This window comes from Callithrix jacchus, chromosome 6, assembly GCF_049354715.1.
Source record: "Callithrix jacchus isolate 240 chromosome 6, calJac240_pri, whole genome shotgun sequence".
In the NCBI taxonomy this organism is placed as follows: Eukaryota; Metazoa; Chordata; class Mammalia; order Primates; family Cebidae; genus Callithrix; species Callithrix jacchus.
The window spans coordinates 70,760,549-70,784,430 of NC_133507.1; the positions used below are offsets into that span (position 1 = coordinate 70,760,549).

At 42.7% G+C, this 23,882-nt stretch overlaps 1 protein-coding gene across 42 annotated transcripts in view; it reads right to left on the minus strand.

The window, feature by feature from the left end:
- Positions 1–23,882, minus strand: part of TANC1 (tetratricopeptide repeat, ankyrin repeat and coiled-coil containing 1) — a 257,115-nt gene that overhangs the window by 59,235 nt on the left and 173,998 nt on the right. For 30 of the 42 annotated variants that reach the window (XM_078327639.1, XM_078327636.1, XM_035304789.3 and 27 more), the window contains 6 exons: positions 11,765–12,028; positions 5,891–6,013; positions 4,529–4,810; positions 3,252–3,403; positions 1,992–2,223; positions 670–836 (listed from right to left, as the gene is read on the minus strand). In XM_078327639.1, coding sequence (XP_078183765.1) covers positions 670–836; positions 1,992–2,223; positions 3,252–3,403; positions 4,529–4,810; positions 5,891–6,013; positions 11,765–12,028 — 1,220 coding nt within the window. The remainder of the gene's footprint in view (positions 1–669; positions 837–1,991; positions 2,224–3,251; positions 3,404–4,528; positions 4,811–5,890; positions 6,014–11,764; positions 12,029–23,882) is intronic. The other 12 variants (XM_035304791.3, XM_078327633.1, XM_078327641.1 and 9 more) reach the window with 1 other exon arrangement.

A 23,882-nucleotide genomic window follows, 5' to 3' on the forward strand; every position in this document is an offset into this window, starting at 1 on the left:
GCTCACACCTGTAATCCCAGTACTTTGGGAGGCCAAAGTAGGTGGATCACCTAAGGTCAGGAGTTGGAGACCAATCTGGCCAACATGGTGAAAACCCATCTCTCCTAAAAATACAAAAATTAACTGGCATGGTGGCACATGCCTGTAATCCCAGCTACTCAGGAGACTTAGGCAGGAGAATCACTTGAACCTGGGAGGTGGAGGCAGAGGAGGCTGCAGTGAGCTAAGATCCCACCACTGTACTCCAGCCTGGGCAACAGAGACTCTGACTCAAAAAAAAAAAATTTCACCTTCATTTTTCCCTTCAAAAATACACAAAGCCCCATAGCAAACCCACATAAATAACTACCAGCAGGAGTAGCTTTAAACTCTGGCAGGCCTCTTGTCCCACACACTCCATGGCAGTAACCAGGGCTAGCTGCCACCATTTGAAAACTGAACCTGTAATTCGATGCTAACAGGAAAAGTACCTGACATCTTGATAAATATGTCTGGGGCTAAAAAAGTCAGTGTTTCACCATGGGGGGGCTCTCTGGACTAATTTTTCAAATTCCTAACATAGCTTCCAATTCAAGCAGCTCAGTGGTTTACAATATTTTGTTATTAATATTTATCACTGTAAAATTGGAATATGGGGACTTGGAAAGAGATTTGAGAATTCTTTGTTACCTGAAAATTTGCTCTTACAGTCACAATCAACTTTAACCAGGCAGGAAATTTAGAAATAATTTTGGTAATAAATGAAGAAAGTGTATCTCCATAATCAGGTTTATGAAACTCAGCTTCATTTAAGCCATCTATCAAAATAATGTATTCTTCTTCAGGAATTTTCTGCTCTAAAGGATAAAATAATTTTTTCAAATTAAGAAATTATACATTTCTATAAGACAGCACCACCCAGTGTATTTTAATGCCCAGTTTACAGTGTTAGAAGAAACTAAAAAGGTTTACATATGGCAAAAGAAACAGTTTTCACAGAAGCATATTTTCCATTAAATTTATAGTGAAAACTGGAGCTCAGAGCCAAAAGAAAATCAGTTCTCACAAAACAGAAGCATATTGCATGACACACATTAGCAGAATCTCACTCATGTATATAATACAGTCAGCTCTTCATAAACCATTGTCACTGGGGTGGGCCACACAAAGACAATAAACATATACAGAGGCCAAATCTGGAAAGATCACTAGGTTCCCCATGAGAATCCTCAGTGGTTTCCAGGGAGGAAAAACTGACCCCCTCGCTGCCCTCAACCCAGGGCAAACTGCCCGGCCCAAGCCACACAACCACAGCATGAGAGCTCCACGCTACTGACTCCTCCAACAGGGGTCTTCCACGCGAGCCTGAATCTGGTTTTCCATGTATTAGCGCAATTTTCTGCCTGGGCAGAAGAAATGATGACATATCTGTTTTCTACCCCTCTCTCTAGCACCTTCCAGCAGAGGTGCCAGGTGGGCAGGTAAACAAACTCAAAAAGTGAGGAGTCGAGGAGAGAGAGGATGGGAAACTGAAGGGCCCATCAAGTCACTCATGTCCTCTACCTTGTCAGAAACAAAAAATTAAAATGGAAACCTGTAGAAGTCACTTTAACATTTCATTCAACTGAGCAGAGGTCCTGACAAATATATATGCTGGAAAATTTCCCCAAATAATTCACTTACTCCCTCAGATACCTAGGAATGCAAAATATGCAAGAGTCTTCTGTGGTGCAAATCATCTAAACAGCCTGCAGTTACAAATTGACTACTTTGAAACTGCTCAGTTGTCACATTTATTCTTCATTTAACACTATACCATGAGGGTGGTATAGGAGGGACCTCATGGGGCTGGTTCTGAGAAAGAGGACTGAATGGGCACTGAGGCTTCCACATCCTCTCCTTGCTCCCCTCACGTCTACCCCAGGGCCCAGCTGACCACCCGCTCTCTGGGGACTGCTTGATTATGCTGCACCACTACTAAGAGGGGGCTGTGGGTAGCTGCTGTGAGGTACCATTTCTCAGGTTTGTGAGCGGCTCCAGCACTCCCCTCTTGAAAGCTGCCACTGGGTCCTGCACACAGGATCGGAGGCTCAGCATGCTCTGTAGCTGGGGCTCCTTTATCAGAAGGTCTCTGTAGGCGGCTAGCTGATGGGACCGGCAGAGCAAAGCTGCGATGCTGTGCACAAACTCCGGCACTAGGCAGGTGTAGGTATTGTCAGCCTGGCAGTAATGGTAGGCCACCACCTAGGGGGAAACAGAACTGTCAGCGTCACCTCACCCTCTTCACACAGCTTCTTCTGCAATCTCAAACGGGAACGCAACTCTGCCGGTTCATAGAGATAACAAGATACTACAAGATACAGAGTGTCTATTCCCCAAAACTGAGTCATTTGTTAGCATAATTGTCCTATTTATTCCTTCCTTCATTCCTTCCTTCCTTCAGACCTTTAACTGCATCCACAAATCCATCTTGATTAGCGTAAAAATCAGCACAAGTAACTTTGTATTGAATGTAAATAAACAGCATTCACAAAACCTAATCACCCTGGCTTAGAGCAGCTCCAAGCCATCCTAATATTCTCAACATCAAAAAATGCCATCTTCACTAGGTTTCTGTTCTCAAGAGCAGCATCACCTTTATAGGGAACCCTTTTGCTGATCCCAAAAGGCAGATGATAAAGCCAGTGACTGTGAGACTGGGGCTGTAGAGTCACAGCAGCTCTTTCCCCAGGTCAGGGGGACTCAAGCCCTTGGCGGCTCCTCCCCACACCCGCACTGCATCAAGGGACCCTGTGGAGAAGTTCAACAGGGTCAACGCTATCTGAAGAATGAAACCCAAAATCACCAAATCTCTGCCAATCATGTGGAGAGACAAGTTGGAGGAGAGGGAAGCTGCACAGGTTCTGAGAGGAAAAGGAACGGTCCCTGTCCCAAGAGACCAGGGACCTACAGTGGCAGCAGGCTGTTTGAGAGAGGGACCCCAGAAAAGGGCCAGACACAGAGCTGTTGGGAATGAGAGGCATGCTGTAGATGTAAGAAAAATGCAATACTTTTCCAAAAGAAGATCAAAGGTTCACTGCCAATGACTTAAGACAGATATTTACTGTCATTCACAGTTTTACTTGGAGAACTTTATCATTATCTCATCAAAAGCTATACTTTATCATTAAGCAGTTGTGTCTGTTTTAAGCTCCTTTTTCCAATTTACTTCTCAGAAACCAAACAGGCAAATCTCTCTATCTGGAAGGTTCCCATAAAACAAGAGAGATTACCTTAGAAGCAAGATATTTCACTGCATCCTCTCTTGGTCTCTGGTTTTCAGCACTGCCAGACCCAAGAGGTGTTTTAGCTGAGCTGAATGCACTTGTGGAAGAACTCGGTGAAAGCAATGGGGTGAAAGAAGGATCCTGAGTGGGGTCAGAGGCTGCAGAAAAAGACCCATTTCATTATTTACATCGGTGTAGGAGCAAGGTGAGATACTGAATATATTTCTTGATTCGGGAATATTTTAATAGATAAGGAGTGAATATGGTCCAAATTTCAGAGGTCCACATGAGAACACAGGTTCCCCATCTGTCTCCCACCCAATCAGTTCCCCTCCCTGGAGAACTACCATCTGCTATTTCCAGTTTCCACTGTTAACTTTTTTTTTTTTTTGAGACAGGCTCTCACTCTGTCATCCAGGCTACAGTGCAGTGGTGCAATCCTGGCTCACTTGGTTTTCTGGGCTCAAATGATCCTCCCACCTCCGCCTCCTGAGTAGATGGAACAATAGGCATGCACCACCATGATTGGCTATTTTTTTGTAGAGACGAGGTCTCCCTATGTTGCCCATGCTGGTCTTGAACTCCTGGGCTCAGATGATCTTCCCACCTCGGCATTCCAAATTGTTGGGATTACAGATGTGAGCCACTGTGCCTGACCTATTGAATTCTTTTGGGTCTTAAAGAATCTCGCATGACTCACATGTTCTTGTTCACCATGTTTAGAGTGGGCTTATTGCATATGAAATAAGGAGTAGATATTCAAACGTTTGGCTACTCTATCTCATGTCTTTATAATTTTGGTAAATCCAATACAGAATTGAGGCAGGGGAATCGCTTAAACCCGGGAGGCGGAGGTTGCAGTGAGCCTGGATTGTGCCACTATGCTCCAGCCTGGGCGATAGAGCTGTGCCAAACAGGGTACAAAAGAACTCCACATCAGACTCCATCTGAGTTTGTTCTGCCAGGAGCCCAACTCCTTGTTCTTAGGGCCTCAAATTCTCCAGGGCACTTGATCAGGCCTCACTGGCCCATCTCTGCCTGCACCTCAAGGAAGAGAGGGGTTACAGTTCAGGAGGCCATCAGGGAACCCTGGCCTCGCCCCAGATTACAGCTGACTACATATCATGACAGAGGGATGTATTCAACTGGTTCACTTCACACTTCACACATGATTGCAAACCTGATATAGTAGCTGCAATTGGTATTTTATGTCTATGCAAACAGCAATTTCCTCCATCCATCTTATGTTAATAAACTAGACAAGTAATTAAATACGCACGTACTTTTAGGTGATGAACCAGGGCTGTTGGAAGCAATCTGCCTCATGCGGCTTCCGTGGCAGCTCAACGCCACCAACTTGGAAATTATTGCTGTCTTCCCAAATCCCACATTGCCAACCACCACCGCGCCTCTGTTTTCTTCCAGTTCTGTGTTCCTCAAGTTTTCTTCTATCTGGTGAAAGAGCCAATCCCTTCCCACAAACACAGAGTCTGTTGTTATGCTTGGTACTTCAAACAACAATGGTTTCAACAAAATGTCTTGTGGCTTGTAGGGAGAAAATCGTGCTTTAAAAAAGAAAACATTATTTTAAAAAAATGTCATAATTTTATAAACTAAGAAACTCAAATATCATTGCTTGTGTGTTATATTAAATCCTGACTTTTATCCCCACTAGGATCTGTAAGCATTTCCAATCTGGCTCTATTAACATTTCTGTAATACCTCAATTATCACAGCCTATTGGACCTAGAGAGTGGCCTATTGAAATTACTTTCTAGTATGGTCACAGCTTTGAGTTATTCTCAGGACTCAAGGCAGACACACAGAGGATTAGAGAAAGCCATGCTTGAGGTCAAACCATGTCTCATTGCTTTACTTGGAACTACATTTAAGATGTGTTTCTTCCCTGCTGTATGAATAAAACAAACATGTTTTCCCTAGAAACAGGGCTCTGCTCTCATCCAGGTGATGACACTTTGCCTGTATGGTGAGGCTGCTGTGTACCTCACACAACTAGGTTACATGTAAACAGACAACATGGCCAATGCAGTTCAAGGAATTTTCTTTTTTAAGACAGTTTCACTCTTGTTGCTCAGGCTGAAGTACAATGGCATGATCTTGGCTCACTGTGACCTCTGCCTCCTGGGTTCAAGCGATTCTCCTTTCTCAGCCTCCTGAGAGGCTGGGACTACAGGCCTGGACCGCCATTCCCAGCTAATTTTTGTATTTTCAGTAGAGACGAGGTTTTACCATGTTGGCCAGGCTGGTCTCAAACTCCTGATCTCAGATGATCCACCCACCTCACCCTCCCAAAGTGCCACCACCCATAGTCCAGTCCAAGGAACTGAAACAAAGCTTATACTTTGTTAGTAATAAAAACAAAAAACTCCTAGTAAGTGTTAAACTGCTCCTCACTTCAAAATAACTTACTGCAGAATTATTTTTTCAATTCCAGAAGCAAGTTAATCACATATTTTAAGGAAGTAGCCTCACCCTTAGCACAACTCCTGGATATGTTTTTAGCACAAACACACTTCTCATCATGTTATAAACACAGTTGGCTTCAATGCTGGTTATCGCAAACTTTCAAAGTTAGTGAATGAGTTCATCGCAACCATTATCATAGTGGATGCAAGGATAAATACCTTTAACTTCCTGTACCCTACCTCCGGCTGTATTGTGCCATGGTAATCTAATTGACGTCCGGAGAGGAGCATTTCTCTGCCCGTCTAAATAACTCAGATCTTCCAGTTTGGTTGAGCTTGTGGCTGTAATATTAAACCTGAAGTTTAGTATCTTCAAAGCTGACTTTAATTTCATACCTAAGTGACTATAATTTACAAATCACTGAACAATTCAGTTCAGGTTTTCAACAAAATTTACTTAAATGTCATTTTGGCATTGTTTGTCCCAGTTTATTTTTCTGGCAAATTATTAATTTAAAGGTGGTAAAAACCAAATGCTGCTCCTTCTTAAAGTTATGCTGACTGGGTTTCCAGAATTCTCCATTATTCCTGGAAAGAGACAGAATTCACCATAAATTGTTTGATGAGGAAATCTGACAATCATGTGGCACACAGCAAAGCTTCAGTACTTACCATGAGCAGGTGGCATGCTGCTAGATTCTTCTCTGCAGCTCTTGGAAGCTTTCAACTGTTTGGAATTCCCAAACTTACTAATTAAATGGGCAGATTCTATGTGTACAATTCCACAGCACTCAAAACACTAAAAGTTAACTCTCAGTAGTAACAGTACAATCATACCCCTAAGTTTCAAACACATGTATAGAGTATATATAAACATTATATATCAGACTGCATTTTATAGGTATATTTTTTTAATTCTAAAAATGTTATGTTTACCTCTGACCAAATCAGTAAGATACATATCACATAGGTACTTGTTATAAAGCATTAAAGAGCTGGGGACAGTGGCTCATGTCTGTAATCCCAGCACTGTGGGAGGCTGGGTGGGTGGATCACTTGAAGTAAGGAGTTTGAGACCAGCCTAGCCAACATGGTGAAACCCTTTCTCTACTAAAATACAAAAAAAATTAGCTGGGCATGGTGGCAGGTGTCTGTAATCCCAGCTACTGCTGAAACCCAGGAGGTGGAGGTTGCAGTAAGCTGGGATTGTTCTCCTTTACTCCAGCCTGGGTGATAGAGCAAGACTCTGTCTCAAAAAAAAAAAAAAAAAGCATTAAATATCTATTCGAACATTGATACAAGTTAGATTACAAAAATAACTAGAGCAAAATAATTTTGCTAATTCTCAAGAAATCTTAGAAGCCAGTATATAGTAGACATTTTTGCCTTTTAAAAAACCCTCCATGGAGTAATACCAAAAGACAGTTGCAGGTAAACAAACAAACAAAAAACCCTCCTATTACATTGAGAAAAATCTAAATAAAATTAACCTAATTTGGTTTATAGATTAAGCCCAACATGAAGTACTGTTGATCTTAGTCAAATCCCTATTATCTTCCAGGACTAGAAATTATATTGTGATCTGAGAGCAATTGAGAGTCTATAGGGAGTCAAGGCTTCTTAGGACTGGGGATATCTTCAGTGGGACCAAGCTGCAGAGGACAGAAGTTGAGTTGGGCCATCTGTCTGCTGAAAACCCTCTGGCTGCCCAACAGATTCTAACCCAACAACCAGCTGCCAACCAGTGCCATCCATCCTACCTGATCCCTTCCTATCTCTGCCCCCTAAGATTTCAGTCCTCTCTTCCTCACTGTCCATACCATCTGCTCTCATTCCTTCAGTGAACAACCACCTGGGTGGCTCTAGGCCTAACTGTACTGGCACGTCCTCTGACTGCATCCTCCAAAGGGTAATCCAACACATGCCCTGCTGACTCATCTTCCCAGCAAGCAAGAAACATCTGCAACCTTGACTTCACAACAGCATGCACCTATGCCTCTGCATCCTTCTGGTGCATATCCGCAGTGTATACAAGTTTAAGCAAATACTCTATGCACATCGCCAGCTACCACGCAAATCTTTCCCATTAGAAAGACTCTGCTAATTCCTTGTCAGAACTTTTAAATGGATCGCATATATGGTAATCCAAGAGCAGCCTCTAGCTTCTCTCTAGAGCCTTCATAAGTAGGGTGTATAAAACCTCCTGGAGAGCCAGCAGGACTACATTGTCTTCCCTCAGCCCTCTTACCTCCCTACAGTAACACAGCTTGTAACATTTTCTAGGCTCCTGCCTGAGCCCTGGGACCCTTCTCCTCACACACCTCATGGTGAATGCGCCCACCAAGGCACAGGTAGAAGGGGCAGGCAGCCATACTCATAACCCGTAACTCATTTCAGAGGCAGAATAGTCATGAACATCTCGCTTTAGAGCCTCAAAAGCATTGAGGCTTATCTCCCTTCTTCCCCCGACTCCTCAGAACATAACATTTAGTTTATAATTTTATGACAACTGAAAGGATTAAAAATATGTGACCATAAAGGACATTCCAAATAACAGATTGCAGAAATGCCCTAGAATGTAGCCAAACAGATGCAGGAGATGATAAGGTTTCACAGGCCTGTTTTCAGATTCCCAGTCACTAGAGCTTCAGCACCAAAATCTGTAACAGAGTAGCCTCAGCACTTCCACAGCTCTTGGCTGATTCTCAATTTCAAATATGATTAAGCTGAGCTGAAAGGTGCAGCAGGGCCATAAGCCACTATCTGCCAGCCATCTCAGTTTTCTAAGGCATTTTCAAAGCCACCAATAGAGGTGCCAGCAAATAGAGCAGGAAACTTCAGTGGCTTAGCTATGTGCCCAGGTGTTACCCTGGGCAGGTAACTTGGGCCACTCTGCCATCTCAGGCATGTCTACAGTGATTCTCAGACGTTACCTGTGCAAAAGTCAGACTCACATTCGGTATTTACCCAAAAACACGTTCAAAATCCTAAACACTACTTGGGGCCAAAAAAATGCCCCAAAGGTAAAGCAATAATTTCATGCTACAATAAACCCATTGCTAGAATCTCTAGAGTAAAATTAATTATATATTTATTGCACGCGCACACACACACACACACATACACACACACATACACACACAACATCTGGATGAGAAGCACATTTCAAGATGTGGAGGGAAGAGTTTGTTTTTTGGTGGGGGTGGGCTTGGTGGAGCAAGGCAGAGGGAGACATCTCTAAGCTGGACAAAGAGGAACATTTGCTAAAGTTGTGGACTAACCTATGGAAAGTACATGCCAGTAAGTCCAGGGCAATGACCAGTTTTAGGAAAACTGGATTGCAATCGTGCTTGTTGGTTTCCTGGAAAATTAAACCCAGTGTTCTGTAATCCACTCAGAAAGTACTTTGAAAGGAAAAAAAATGTAAAAAATCATAGAACCCATTACCTGACTTCTATATGATTTAAAACCTATTTTTAAAGCCTTCCCAGTCTGTTTTTAATAAAGAAAAGAAGTGTCCATGTCATGCATTTTGATGTGATATATAGTTGTCTAAACCAATCCTACTCTAACAAATATCTTTACAGAGAAAATTTGTATCGTGAAACCATCTCAAAACCTAGCCAACTTATTTTTATAATCTTTGACAAAAAATAAAAATTAACCATGTCACTACTACTTGGTTAACAGACAATTCCAGTTCTCTGTAGCAAGCTCAGTAAAGGACTTTAGGAAGAAGTTCTGCACCCCACCCCCTAGGGCCCAGTCCTACACGGAGGCTGTGAACAGAGGCCTGGCATCAGCATTCCTTTACCTGCCAACCCTCATGCACCAAAACATCTTTCCCACCAAAAGGCAATTCGTTTACCTGTATTGTAACATGCAAATACTTCTAAGATATTTCTGTATATGGTCCTTCACATATTATTCTGATTCTTCTAACACTGAGTATTCTCTGTTGCCCTGTTTGTAGCAGCCTGCCTTCTAATCACTAAATAGTGCTACACTAATCACTAAATAGAATCTACACAACCTGAACCTTAACTCTTCAATGGTACTTGAAAAATCTTGCCATTTCCTCTTAACTGAGGTTCAACTTTAGGGGCAGGAAGGGAGGCAATGAAGAATCTACCAGACTCCCAGCTTGTTAACAGATACCATGAAATAGGCCTTTGCTCACTTCCTTTCAAAATATTCATTTAGTTTAAAAAATATGCAGCACAGAAGAAACGAGTAAACCCATTAGGCCAGGTAGACTTTGCTCAAATCTAAAGGTAAAACCCTCCCCATTCCACAGGAGGTCTAGCTCAAGGGCACACACAGAAGCTAATGAATGCGCACAGCAGAAATCAGAAAGCTCCACTCTATAATCACGGCAGTCTCTTGGAAAAGCTCAGCTCACACCCACTGTCACTTCACAGGGCAGGAGAACCATAAAAGAACATCAAGCAGAAAACAACCCCAAATGGGATGCTTTTAATACTGTTAAAATTAACACAGTAATGTTTCTTAATTTTAAAATAGCTTGACTAAATTGAGCGCAAGTTCACTATTTTTGTTGAAGTCAATAAAGTGATCAAGTTCTGGGGAAAATACAAATGACCCATTCATCATAACTAGGTAAATTCTGTATAAAGCGCCCTGAGTGCCACACACTGTGTTAAAGTGGTGGGACAGTGTGAGAGGACAAGAAAGCTGTGGAAGGACTATCAGTCAACTTGTATAATGTTCTCTAGTATTTCTCTCTGGCAGACATGCCAAATCCCTCTTCTGGAACAAGACCATTTCACTTCCTTTGAAAGTGAATTAGAGTTTGCCTCAGAACTTTTCCATTAGAGCCAATTATTTATCAGCTACTTCTGAGTTACAGTGTAAAAAACACCCCACAACCACCAGAGTGACCCACTGCATCCTGAAAGCATAGTATAAATCACAGAGAAATCCTCTGATCCAGGAAAGGAGAATCTGGGTCCTTGCATTAGAAGAGAAATGTTAAGTGCTACACTGATAACAAAGAATGACTGTATCAAGTTCCTCTTCTAAATTCAGTGCAAGGGCATGGAGTTAGAAACTGCAAACCTTAAAAACAGGCACCACAGCTCAGATGCAGAGAGCTCCTTTCCCCACCCATCTGGAGGTATAGTCATTCTTCACTAAGCACTGGAGATCAGTTCCAGGACCCCCTGAGGATACTGAAATCCTCAGATGCTCAAGTTCCTTATATAAAATGGTGTGATATTTGCACATAACCTACAAACATCCTCCTATATCCTTTAAATCATCTTTAGATTACTTGTAATACCTTGTATTAGGTATTATACATTGTATTATGTAAATAATTGTGAGACTGTATTTTCAAATTCTTATTTTATCAATTTTTTCCTGGGTATTTCTGCTCTGTGGCTGGATGAATCCACACATGTGGAACTGCAGATACATGGGACGGACTGTACTCTCCTTGCTTGACACACATCCGCCAACCAGTTCGACTACTGACAGTCGCCAGCCTTTGTGCTCTCTTCATTGTTCCAGCTGCTGCGTCTTGGAAAAGCATATCTGTCTCAAATATTTTCATTTCCTTCATTGAGAGGTCTTTCTTCCACTGCTTACATTTTAAGCTCTGAGCTCCATTTTAACTAAATTATACAGAAATTTGGCCCTCTTGCCTGTACAATGGGCCTCCATTACACAAAAATAAGTTTGTAATGGTAAGAAGTTCCTTGACTGATATTAACAAACTCACTCAACAATTCCCATTTACCAGGATGTAATAAACAGTCATGAATTTTCTGAGGCTTAAAATAACACAAACCAAGAGGAGGGTTTTTATACTTTCTTCTTTTATACACAAAGAGCCCGATAGTCCAAACCATTGACTTAAAAGAATTCCAGAGCAGAAGGATCATTTAAAGAGCATTAAGTACAGCCTTATTGTGTTTACAGATTAGCAAACTGAGGCTTAGAAAAGGCAAGTGCCTGACGTAGGGCCACGAAGCTGCCTTGTGTCTGGAATGTCTTCCCGTGTGAAGACAGCGAACACAGGGCACCTCAGTCTCCCCGACATAATACTTCCAGGAAGAAGTGTGGCCTTACCTGCAACTGAGTTGGGCCGTGGCATTATTAGTGAGCTGGAGCCCTGAGAGTAAGGGACCGGACCATCTCCAGCTGAGGATTCTGCTTTGGGCAGCGTGCTCTCTGCTGAGCCGGTGGTCTCCTCTTCTGCCACTGGGGAGCAGTTATCTGCCCTGCGGTCATGAAGCACACCTTTCTGAACCCCTAATCTTAGGCTTCCGTCTTTATTCCATTCCAAACTGGAGCCACTCCGGTCATCATTTTCGGATGAACTTGTAATCGTGGCTGAAATGAGAGACCAAAATACTTTGAAGGAGGCCAGGCACAGCTAGGGCTGAAGAGTTAAAACATGCACACTGCCCTCCCTAGGATCAATGGAAAGTTTTACGGTCCACACAGATTTTTATCAAAGTATGTTCCATACAATGTATTTGGGTAAATTAGAAGAATGTGGCTTACCAGGGGAAATCAGTCTCCAGAGAAGAGGGGAGAGGGAGAAACTCTGATAGGAAGATAATGAAAAAAACTGTCTAAAAAGTATCAGAGTTAAATCTATGTAACCTGGAAATAACGTATCCTCTCTTTTTAACAAAGATTACTCACAAAAGAATTCATGTCTCATTAAATTCCTTTGAACCTTTAAATATACTTTCCAAATTAGTAACATTTGTTGGGGATGAGGGAGCGGGAATGAATAACAGAATGGTTAATGCAGAGACATACAGGAGAAAATTGTTAGAAACAAAAACACAATTATAAAGTCAAGCAGATAATCTGACCCTTAGATTTAAAGTTTATAATATCTGTTCAAGATGATCCAGAGAGACTGACTTATTATTCCTTCAGCAGCATGAAATGAAAAACCTTTCTGTATCCAGTGCAGGTGAGGCACCAGCATGAAAAGGTATACTATCACTGCAGAATTCACATTTAATCTCCAGGGGAAAAAAAACCAGCACAGAAAAAAGATAGGAAAAAACCTTTTGTAAACATCTCAGCAAAAGAGCAGAAAGAACATGGTCAAAGAGAGAAGCAATACTCACCCTACATATCTTCTACAAAGAGCCACTTCTAATTTAAAGATGCTGAGCCGTACAGGATCCCCTTGTAACCACAGGTCATTACCTGGACCACTCACACCGCCCCACTGTTAGATCTAATGCTGGCTGCATCCTTGAGAACAGGGGCCACATCCACCGATGCCTCTTTCCCTACCTGGATTCCAGTCACCTAGGCCCTCGACTGCAAGCCTGTTAAATGGGAGTGTGCAGGACCAAAGTGCATTCAGAACCCAGCTCCTGGATCAGGCCGCTTTCGCCACATACCAAGATGATACACACTTTTATCAGAAGGCTGGTAAATTAGCTCAGGGTCAGTTATTTAGGATCAAAGAGTCTGAAGAGGCTTGGCTTTGTTTATATTCTTTATGGTTTAGAAGACAAAACTATTTCCTTGCTGTGGCCACAGGACATCCTGTCACAATTCTAAGACTATCTTTACTCCTCCTGCTGCTGCAGCATGGACTTAGCACCCTCTCTGGGTGCCTCCCTATTTAAAAAAATATCCCACATAAGTGCCAAAGCCTTCCCTTGAGTATCTATGGCAATCTTTTCCTTCTCTGAACAGCATAGCACAGAGTAAATGCTCAATAAATGCTTGCTAATTGAATGAATGAGTAAATGAATAAACTTCAATTCCATTTGTGGTCAGAGACACCACACTTGATCTCACTTAGCAGTATAGAATCTGATTTTGGGTGCCCATCGTTATGACTCCCAGCATTTGTCAGTGTTCCATTAGCAGTATTCAACCACACTCCCATCTTCTTTGGACTCAATCACAGGCTTCTGTGTGTTTTTAAATGGACAATTTATATGAACATAGGCACGGCAAATATGACTCTATCTTAAAAATGCCAGTAGTGGTGTTGACAGCAGAAGCTAGCATTTACTGAAGGTTTACTATATGCTAGGAAGTGTGCTAATGTTTTTCAGGAATGGTCTAATTTATTGGTAAGTTTGTTGCTTATTAATAGTAACCCTGTTAATAAGCTGAAAGTATAAAAATGCAGGCACTCCTGTAACACAGACTGCGGCGTTACAAACATTCACATTTAAATCCAGTGTCTGCAACTCAAAATGCTTTTCTCAGACATATTGTAATAAGTTAGGTTCCCAGGCTACTCCAACATCCAAGTGACAAGAAGAGTTCCAGACTAGGAAGATAGGGGATGTGTTTGGTTTTATTATTGTGATTGTCACATTTGAGAGCACACATTTGTAAGCTGAACAAACCAAAAGTCAAAGTGCTCTCCCTAAGTGCCAAGCACTTCGGAATCAAACCCCAAAGATCTGAGTCCTAACTAGTACCTCAAGTAGTGGAAACAGGGACTTAGCTCACTTCCTGTTACAGGTGACAGTATTGCCATCAGGACTTCAGGGACCCATGGTACCACTGAGGATGGCTGGGAAGGCCAGTTCAGAGCTCCTGATGGCAGGACAGGCAGAAGGTGCAGCTCTCACTGGCAGGCATGTGCCCTACACTGTGCCCAGCATCTGACAGGGGAAACACTTAGGTCCTGGCAGGGAGAGGAAGGAAAAGGGGTAGGGGAGGAAGGGCCCAGCTGCAGGAGCAGTCACTGGGAAGAGAAGTCCCAGATGGCGTAACCATTTGGAAATGAATGCATTGTAATGTCAGTGTTTATAAGAAGGAGACTAGTGAGGAAGAAGAGGCAGCCCTTCTGCTGCCCTCACAAGTTCCTGTAAGAGAGGCATTCCTGGTTCACATGTCCCACAGTTCTCAGAGGCAGGGAGGCTGGGAAGTCTGAAGCTACTCCATGAACACTCCTTCCTGGGATTCAATACCAGATGTAGCCTACACTGCTGGAAGCCCAGACACTCTCATCTTGGCTCAGCTCTGCCTGAGTATTGAAGCAGATTCAGCCGAGCAGATAAAGGCCAAATCAGTCTGGCTTCCCTGCACTACCTAAGAGCCACACCAAACATGGCAACCCAGAGAACCCAAGGAAAGAGAAAGCTGGTTCTTCCAATAAACAACAGGCTGCTCTAAAACATCTTTCTTCCCTGATTATAGAAATACAAACTCCTGAGGTTAACCCAGTCAGTCACTCTCAAAAATGTGCATGCGAACACACACACAACCAGGGTAAAATCCTAACTGTGATGACTTTTTTAAAAAATCTCTAAAAAGTGCTATTTGACATTTCCCAGAGACTAGCTAATCTTTATAGTTGCTTAACAATTTAAAAATTCTAGCATTTTGTTCTTTGGACTAGTATACATAGCAGCTTTTATCAACTACAGCTTGCTATTATCACCCAAACTGGGTCTCAGTGCCCTTGCAACATGGAGCATTCTGAAAATGAGTGACTTATCAGGCCTCAAGTTTTATAAAGCTGTCAGGTTAGGCTGCACCTCACAATTTAGTGTTAAATTAGGTTTGTACTGCTTATTGATTTACATGCTTTACTTCTGATTCTCCATGTAGTTTGAAAATTCATTTTAGTCGCAGGGACAGTGTCTTATCTTCCTTTGTACTAGTGTACAGGGGTAGAATACTTCCAACACACTTTTTCTGTGTAATATGGGATTTCACTATGCTGCCAGGCTGGTCTTGAACTCTGGCTCCAATTAGTCCTCCTTCATTAGCCTCCCAGGTAGCTGGGACTACATGCTCAGGAATGTTCAAGAATGCCTTCTTCCCCACACAACTGAAGAAATACAAGGTAGCACTTAAAAAGCAAACATTTCTTAATTTCTGTATTCAGCTTAGTGGTTGACAGGAAGGATTTAAAGTCAAAACACTGAACCTAGTAAGCACCTGGCTGCTCACTTAATATACTAGGGCATAAACCTGATCACCACAAACCATGAGAGGAGGCAGATAGGCTAGGAACCATCAACCCTGCTTAATAGAGATGAAAGGTTTCAGAGAACTTGTGTCTCTCTCTCTCTCTCTCTCTCTCTCTCTCTCTCTCTCTCTCTCACACACACACACACACACACACACACACAATTAGTGGTATAGCCAATGCCAATTCTTCTGATTATACATACAGTGTATTTTTAAAACATCATTTGCTTGCATGGTGCTCAACACATAAAAGGAGTTAAGCATCTGTGGCTAAAAGTTCATGAAGTCTGCCTAGTTAAAAAGTCATCCACTCAGTCATCAAATACTTTGCTCTGGAAAGCTCTGAAATAAGACCATACTCTGTCTTCATCTTCCCAACTTTTCTTTTTCTTTTTCTTTTTTTTTTTTTTTTTTTTTTTGAGACAGGGTCTCATTCTCTTGCCCAGGCGGGAGTGCAGTGGAACAATCTCAGCTCACTGCAGCCTTGACCTCTCAGGCTCAAGCGATCCTCCTGCCTCAGCCCCCCAGGTAGCTGTGACTACAGGCACTATGCCTGGCTAATTTTTAAATTTTTTTTGTAGAGACAGGGTTTTGCCATGTTGCCCCCTGAACTCAAGCAATCCACCTGCCTTGGCCACCTCAAGTGCTGGGATCCAGCTTTTCTTTACCCCTTGCCTTCTGAAGGTTCTATGTTGAATGGATACTTAAAATACAATCAGCAAAAGAAAAATAACATCAGTGTAGGTCCAGGGCCCTGTAGGTAGTTTGGTGGGATCCAAATCAAGTCACAGGCTTAAAAGAATATCAGGAAAAAGGCTAACCTGACTACAGCATTGGCCCAGGATTGTTTAGGAACTAAGGGCCAGCGATACCTAACATATGCCACAAACAACTCATCAGGCCCTTCTCTTTGAGCCACAGAGAAGACAAGAGGTGAAAAGAGCAAGGGGCTTGCTGCAACCCTGGCTCCTCCCACTTAGAGAGTCTACAAGGTGGGATGCTTCTCCAGACCCAGGACCATTTTGGGCACTGGACATTTTAGTCTTTATAAACACCACCCTCCATATTTGTTTTCTCTCTTTTCACTGGCTACCAGGAAACTTAGGAGTATTGCTTTTGCCCACCTATAAGAACAATGAATACAGTCTTATGAACATGACTCCTGAATACACCTTTTCTCTTGCCCTTCCTATTTCATACATTACCCAACTCATACCTTCACGGAAAAAGAAAAATCTTGGTTTATTACATGTCTGTTTTGGGCATTTCAAATTCACTGGTGAGGAATTAAGTAATGATCCTTAGGAAATCACAATAGTGGCTAAGATGAATGCTGGAATACTGCTTACTATGTGCCAGGCATCATTCTAAGTTCTTATCATACTTCAACTGACTCTCATCAATAGCCCTGTGGATAGGAAAGCCCCAGAATGCCCTAAGTTCCATGTATCCCAGAATAGTACTCCACACTTTTTTTTTGGGGAGGGGGTTAGTTTCGAGACAGGGTCTTGCTGTGTTGCCCAGGCTAGAGTACAGTAGTGTAATCACAGTTCACTGCAGCCTCAATCTCACAGGCTCAAATGATCTTCCCACCTCAGCCTCCTGAGTAGCTGGGACCACAGACATGCACTATCACCCACCCTGGCTAATTTTTATATTTTTACTTTTTTTGTAGAAACAAAATCTCCCTATGCTGCCCAGGCTAGTTTTGTACTCCTGGGCTCAAGCGACCCTCCCACCTCAGCCTCGCATGGTGATGGTGCGACAGGCATGACCCCCCTCTCACCTGGCCTCTCTATCTGATCATGCCATACTATTAAGAGTTGGTGCACACATCCCAAACACATGTATTATAAATTATGTACATATACTACTTTATTATAATAGAAAATACACATTTTGAGAGGATAAAAAATCAGAAATGCAAATTATCTTCCAGAACATTACAGACTGTCTTGCATTACCGATTTTCAAGATGAGGGCTCTGTAAAGAGAGTGATTTGTCCTTCCCTGGGTTGCAGAGAAAATTAGACAAGAGGGCATATGTCAAGTGCCTCAGGCATCATGAATGCTCAGGAATGCTTCCCTCCCCACACAGCTGAAGAAAAGTAGCACTTAAAAAGCTAACATTTTTTACCCTCTATACTCAGCTTAGTGGTCGACAGAAGATTTTAAAGTTAAAACACTGGACCAATGAATTAAAGATCAAACAAGAAAGGAACATAATGGCCGCTCATAAAAGTGGGTGGAAGGAAGAAGTAAATAGAAAAGGAAAAGGCAACTACCGTAGACACGGCCTCCCATGACTAACAACTTGCCAAATTAGGTTTCACTGCCACAAAGGAACTCAGATCAGGAAAAGATCAGAGACAAGTCAAGACAGCAAGCACACAAGTCCCTAGGCATCTTGACTGACAGGTGGCACTCCTCTCTCATGTACCCACACCTCACACCCAATAGGCATTCAGGCCGCCAGGCCACATTTTGGATTTTCCCAAGTGACTAAGGGAAAGCCTGCACAATGAAACTGGGTTGCCTTAAACATTTCTGGCCAGAAATGCCAGACTGTACTTTTCTCTCCACTCCTACCTAAGCCCGCCCACCTGCAAACTAACCAACCACAGAGAACAAAGTCCCTGGCTCACCTGCAGCCACAGCTTTTAACCTGAGAGGTCTAGTGAAGGCACCTTCACTGGAATGCCAACAGAATGTCCCAGGTGGGGCAATCTCCGTCCCTGCACAGGAACCTTCAGCTCCAGGGGACTTCTGACTTCTCCTTCTGCAACCGTCCAGCCCCATCCAATGCGCCACAGGGCCCTGCTCCCTCTCTGGCCTTGTGCTGGGAGCCCTGTGCGCTGGCTTGTGACAGCCAGATCTCTGTACCAAATCTCTAGCTCAGTGCTCACCTGTGTTGCGCAAGGTGTGCTCTGCTATGACATGCAGTGAGACCAGGGACCTGATAAACACACATTCCCGGCTGTGTTTATCAGGCCCTTTGAGTGTGGAAACACCTAAAGGAATAGCTCGGAGCAGGTGGTGCTGAAGGGGGAGGATGGGACCCAACACACTGCCAAACTGAGTCTGAGGCAGTGAAGAACAGTCTCCAGAGACAAGCCTAAGAATTTAAGTGACATGATATTTTCCAGAAGAAGCACAATGTTTTGGTAAAGTCTCACATAAACTGTGTACTGAATGCACAAACACTGGAGCTTCTCACACAGTCTAATGACCCTTTTCCAGACTTTGGAAAAGAGTTCTATCAGTGGTATTATTATGCACCCATAGCATACATCTTCTATCAGAGGTGTCAATCACTGTCATGTCTTAAACTCTCAGCAACTGGCAACTTGCTCGGACTCTCCACAGAAGACTATTTTGTAGTCCCACAGGTGGACAAGTTTTGACAATAGATGCTGTGCCGTGTCATTATTGTCCCAGTAAAGAACATGCTTCCTCCTGGTACACAGCAGGCACCAATAAATGCTTGCTACACCAATAGAACAGCCTGAAGACTCCTACCACAGTCTGAATAAAAGTACGGCAGGCTGTTTGCTGACTCAAATCATTGCCAAGAATTTCTTTCCCACATTAAGCATATTACCAAATTATATACATAAAGAAAAATTCTTCTCTTCACCCAAGAGATTTTTAAAAAGGCTTCTATAATTAAGGATGATTTTAAAAATTGCAGGCAATGTAGCAAAATGAATATTAACCCAGACTTGAAACAGTCTAAATAGTTATTACCAAATCAATTTCAAAGCATTTCAATTTAGTAGTGAGCAGAGTGATACAGGTGGTAACAAAGCAGCATTAGCATAAAATCAAAAGGGCAGGATTTACAACAAGTCAAAAAGGAAAATAAAGTACAATTAATTCATCTTTGTGTGCCTCTGCATCTGATTATATCCCTTGGGACACAAAGTCCAGGAAATAAAAGGTCTAAAGCTACCTCTGGAATCACTTTCATTTTATAAGCCTAGCAGGAGGTAGGAGAGAGTCAAAGGAAGATAAAAGTCAGCCGTAATCATTTTTTTTTTAACATCCTAAGCAACCGGGCAGAAAAATAAATATAATCAAACTCTAGCAAGCACCAGCAGGATACTAACCAGGTGTCTAATATTTTACTGCAAGTTACTTCTGCAGGAGAAGTATTTCTATTAAGGCATTCCCCTGTCTAAATGCATACCTGCCTCCCTGCTTCAAACCAAGCAAGAAGAAAACAAATGTAAGCATGAGGAAAGCAAAGGCAAGGCTGTCAGAAGAGCTCCAATTCTGGGCACTTAATCACCCAGAAAGCCACCTAGCCTTGTGGAATGTGGTGGCTCATGCCTATCAGCTCAGGTGCTGAGAGCCAGACAGGTAGATGACATACCTGCTCTGTGTGGCAGACACACCCAGTTGAAAAGAAGTAGGCACCATTCCCTCAGGGTCCCCTCCCTTCATGGAACTGTCCTAGCACCACTTCTCCAAAGGAGGCAGATTCAGGACACTACAAAAACTCTGGAGATTACACATCTCAACAGGTAAAGGCAGATAAAAAAGGAGAATGGAGAGGGTGACTGACGTAACGGCCCCTCCCTCAGCCAGAACAAGTCCTTCCTTCTCCTCTGCACATCTATCATTAATGGATAGGAAGGATTTCTCTTTATTTTCATAGGAAACCTGGGTTTTGTTTGTTCCTGCTCATCCAGGCTATATCCTCTTTCTTCCTAAATGCAGAAATAGCCTATTTTCTTGAAACTAATACATACACTTAAAATTTTATGATATATACGTAAACAAAAATTAAATATCATTTATCTCAAAGCACTTTAAACCCCATTATTTTCAGTGATGGTTTGTTTGAAAATAAGATTGGTTTTCACATATTCTAATTAAAACACATACTTTATATTTATTTCTAAACTGGGATTAATATAGCTTACAGTTTCCATTTGTAACAGCTGAAAACAAGTCATATTCAAAGGAGTATCACTAAGAAAAAATGTTTTCTCAGACAAGGGGAAACACCTTTAAAAGCATACTTTGTAAAGTTTTTCTTTCAGCTGGGTTTCACATTAAGAAAATCTTAATATTGCAAATTTGAATATCAGAAACTAATTTCTAGGTAATGCCAATGATTTTAACATGTAAAGAGTAAGGAACTTCACTTAAAAAAATAAAAAAGACAACCACAGGGAATTCTGTTAATCCCATCCAGCTTAGACAGTATTTCTACATGACAGAATTATTATACTTCTAAAGACATTTATGTCAGAAGAACTTGGACCTCCTGAAAGAGGGTAAAGTGGGACTCCCCTCTGGATAACACAATATAGTTGAAACAGTGGGTGGAAGTGGTCTACTAAGCCCCGGCCTCCAGAGACGAAGACTGGAAGGGGCCCAATAAATTCTTCTACTGGTCACTAGCCTGTCCTTTCTCCTCCTAAGCAGTGGAAACAGAACACAGGCAGAGCATCCTGATGAAAACACATACTTTATATTTCTTTCTAAACTGGGTGCCTGGGCATGTGGGAACACAGCTTACTGTCTCTGCATCTGCTGGGCAAAAATATTTAGGTTAAATTTAACCAACATGATGGAAATCTGCTTAAAGAGTAGAGAGGACCAGGAATTTTAAAGGACAGGTTAGCACTATCTGAAATTTCCTCCAACCGCCCTGAATAGACCATGTGAATACTGTACATGGAAGCCTGCTTTGAGCCTCCTGCTGCCCAAAGCTCGCAAGGCCTCAGCAGCTGTGTGCACTTTGCACCAGTCCACCCCCAAAGCCTTCGCAATTCCAACCCCAGAGATACTGGCTGACAAGTATTAAACTATGTAAAATGGAAAATTAAATGGAAAGCCTCTTTCCGCCTTCTCCAGGTGCTATGTAACTGGGAACATGGATCCTCACCAGCCTGTTTTACAAGCCACTGCTAGGTCTTCCAAAGCAGGAGGCCATCTCATCTTCATCTCTGTCTACTAAGGTCACGGTGCTCTTGAATACTTTACTCTGTGAAACACTTACGATGCCCAAAAGCTGCCATTCCCAGGCTACACCTTCTAACAGGCACGTTCTTCAGATGGAAAAAGGCACACCCCTACTCCGGCAATCACAGAACCACGACTGAGTCATAGATACCTGCTCTGTGAAGAGGCAGTGGAACCTGCACACCCTGTATTGATTTAAGAGGAAGCTCTTCCCTCTTTATGTCCCCACCACTCCTGCCTCTTCAAAGACCTGTGGTTACAGTCTGCCTGGAGAGGAAATTCTTGTGAATTTTCCTTCTCCTCCCTACCACACCTCCAGTGTGCCCTTGGCAACAGGTTCTAATTCTGCAGATCATGGAAGGAGAGAGAACAGAGGGCGTTGTCAACAGCAGTGCCTCCCTCTCATCCCTGTACAGCCCCTGCCTTCTGCGGAAGAACACAGTGGGAGGCAAGGTTTCCAGAGATGGGGTCTTCTGGATAAGAGGGACTTACCAGCCACTTCCTAATTCCTTCTGCTTTCACCTCTAGTTGCCACTTTTCATGCTCAGCCGAGTTAAGGGAACATGTTGGCATGAGCAGAGGGAAAATGCAGCTTCAGTATCATGAAATGAACTACTTTGTCATCAAGGCAGACCTTACAACACAGACATTGAAAGGTCTGACAAAGCCCACGTGGAATGGGGATCCTGCATGGCTTATTTATAAACTGAATGTTCCCTTCCCCAATGCAATTTGACAGTGGTAACACTTCTCTTTCCTTAATTTCTCATTTCCAACACCATGCCAGGAACCTAGTCGATACCTGGAATAATGAGAACTCTGTTTATATCCGGAGACAAAATTAAATAACAAAAAATACACTGAAGGGGAATACTGAAGCACTATGGGGAGCATATAAGAAGGGGTCTACATCCTGGTCAACATGGTGAAACCCTGTCTCTACTAAAAACACAAAAATTAGCTGGGTGTGGTGGTGCACGCCTTAGTCCCAGCTACTCAGGAGGCTGAGGCAGGAGAATTGCCCGAACCTGGGAGGTGGAGGTTGCAGTGAGCCAACACTGCACCACTGCACTCCAGCCTGGTGCCTGGCGATGGAACGAGACTCTGTCTGAAAAACTAAAAAAAAAGAAGAGGTCTAATCAGTCAGCTATGGGGTGGGACTGTATTAGATTAAATATTAAGAACCTCCTGGCTGGAGCAGTGGCTCACGCCTGTAATCCCAGAACTTTGGGAGGCTGAGGCAGGTGGATCATGAGGTCAAGAGATCAAGACAATCCTGGCCAACATGGTGAAACCCCATCTCTACTAAAAATACAAAAATTAGCTGGGCATGGTGGTGTGTGCCTATAATCTCAGCTACTTGGAAGGCTGAGGCAGGAGAGTCACTTGAACCTGGGAGGCAGAGGTTGCAGTGAGCCAAGATACACCACGCAATCTAGCCTGGTGACAGAGCAAGACTCTGTCAAGAAAGAAAAAAGAAAAGAACAAACCTCCAGCAGCACAACACAAAAAGTCAAACCAGTACCATTTCTTTCCTGCTTAGAATACTTTAAAAATTGTGGCACTGTATCTTAAGGAGAGAGAAAGAGAAATAAATGAATGGATGGCTCTCATTTATTAAAAGTTTAAGCCAGGCACAGTGGCTCATGTCTGTAATCACAGTACTTTGGGAGGCCAAGGTGGGAGGATTACTTGAGGCGACGAATTTGAGACCACCCTGGGCAACATGGTGAGAAATTAAAAAAAATTTTTAATGAGCTAAGTGTGGTGGCACATACCTATAGTCCCAACTACTCGGGAGCCTGAGGTGGGAGGAGTGCATTAGCCCAGGAGTTTGGCTGCAATGAGCTACAACTGCACCACTGCACTCCAGCCTGGGCAACAAAGCAAAACCCTGTCTCAAGAAAAGTTTGTAACAAAGCAAAAAAAAAAAGAAAAGATTTGGTTATAATCAGCGGCAGGTAATGCCAACAGCCAGGATGTACAAAAGAAAACGCCTGTGAAAACGATGCTGCACTGGCCACATCCTTGAAGATAAATTATCGGCAGGAGATAAAATTTCAGAAGAACCAAGAATAGTGTGAAGAAAGTCATTTTGTTATCTCAGAATAAATACCAAAGATCTATCTATGGTGGACAGGCTCAGAAGAGACAGGGCATAAGAACAGAAGTAATGTTGGGAAAAATTAGCTGAACTAGACTAAATAGCAGCTGGGGAAGCAGGGTAAGATGAGAAAGAGGAATTAACAGAATAAGCTCACTGGAAGGCCTTCAAGCTGAGTGAAAGGAA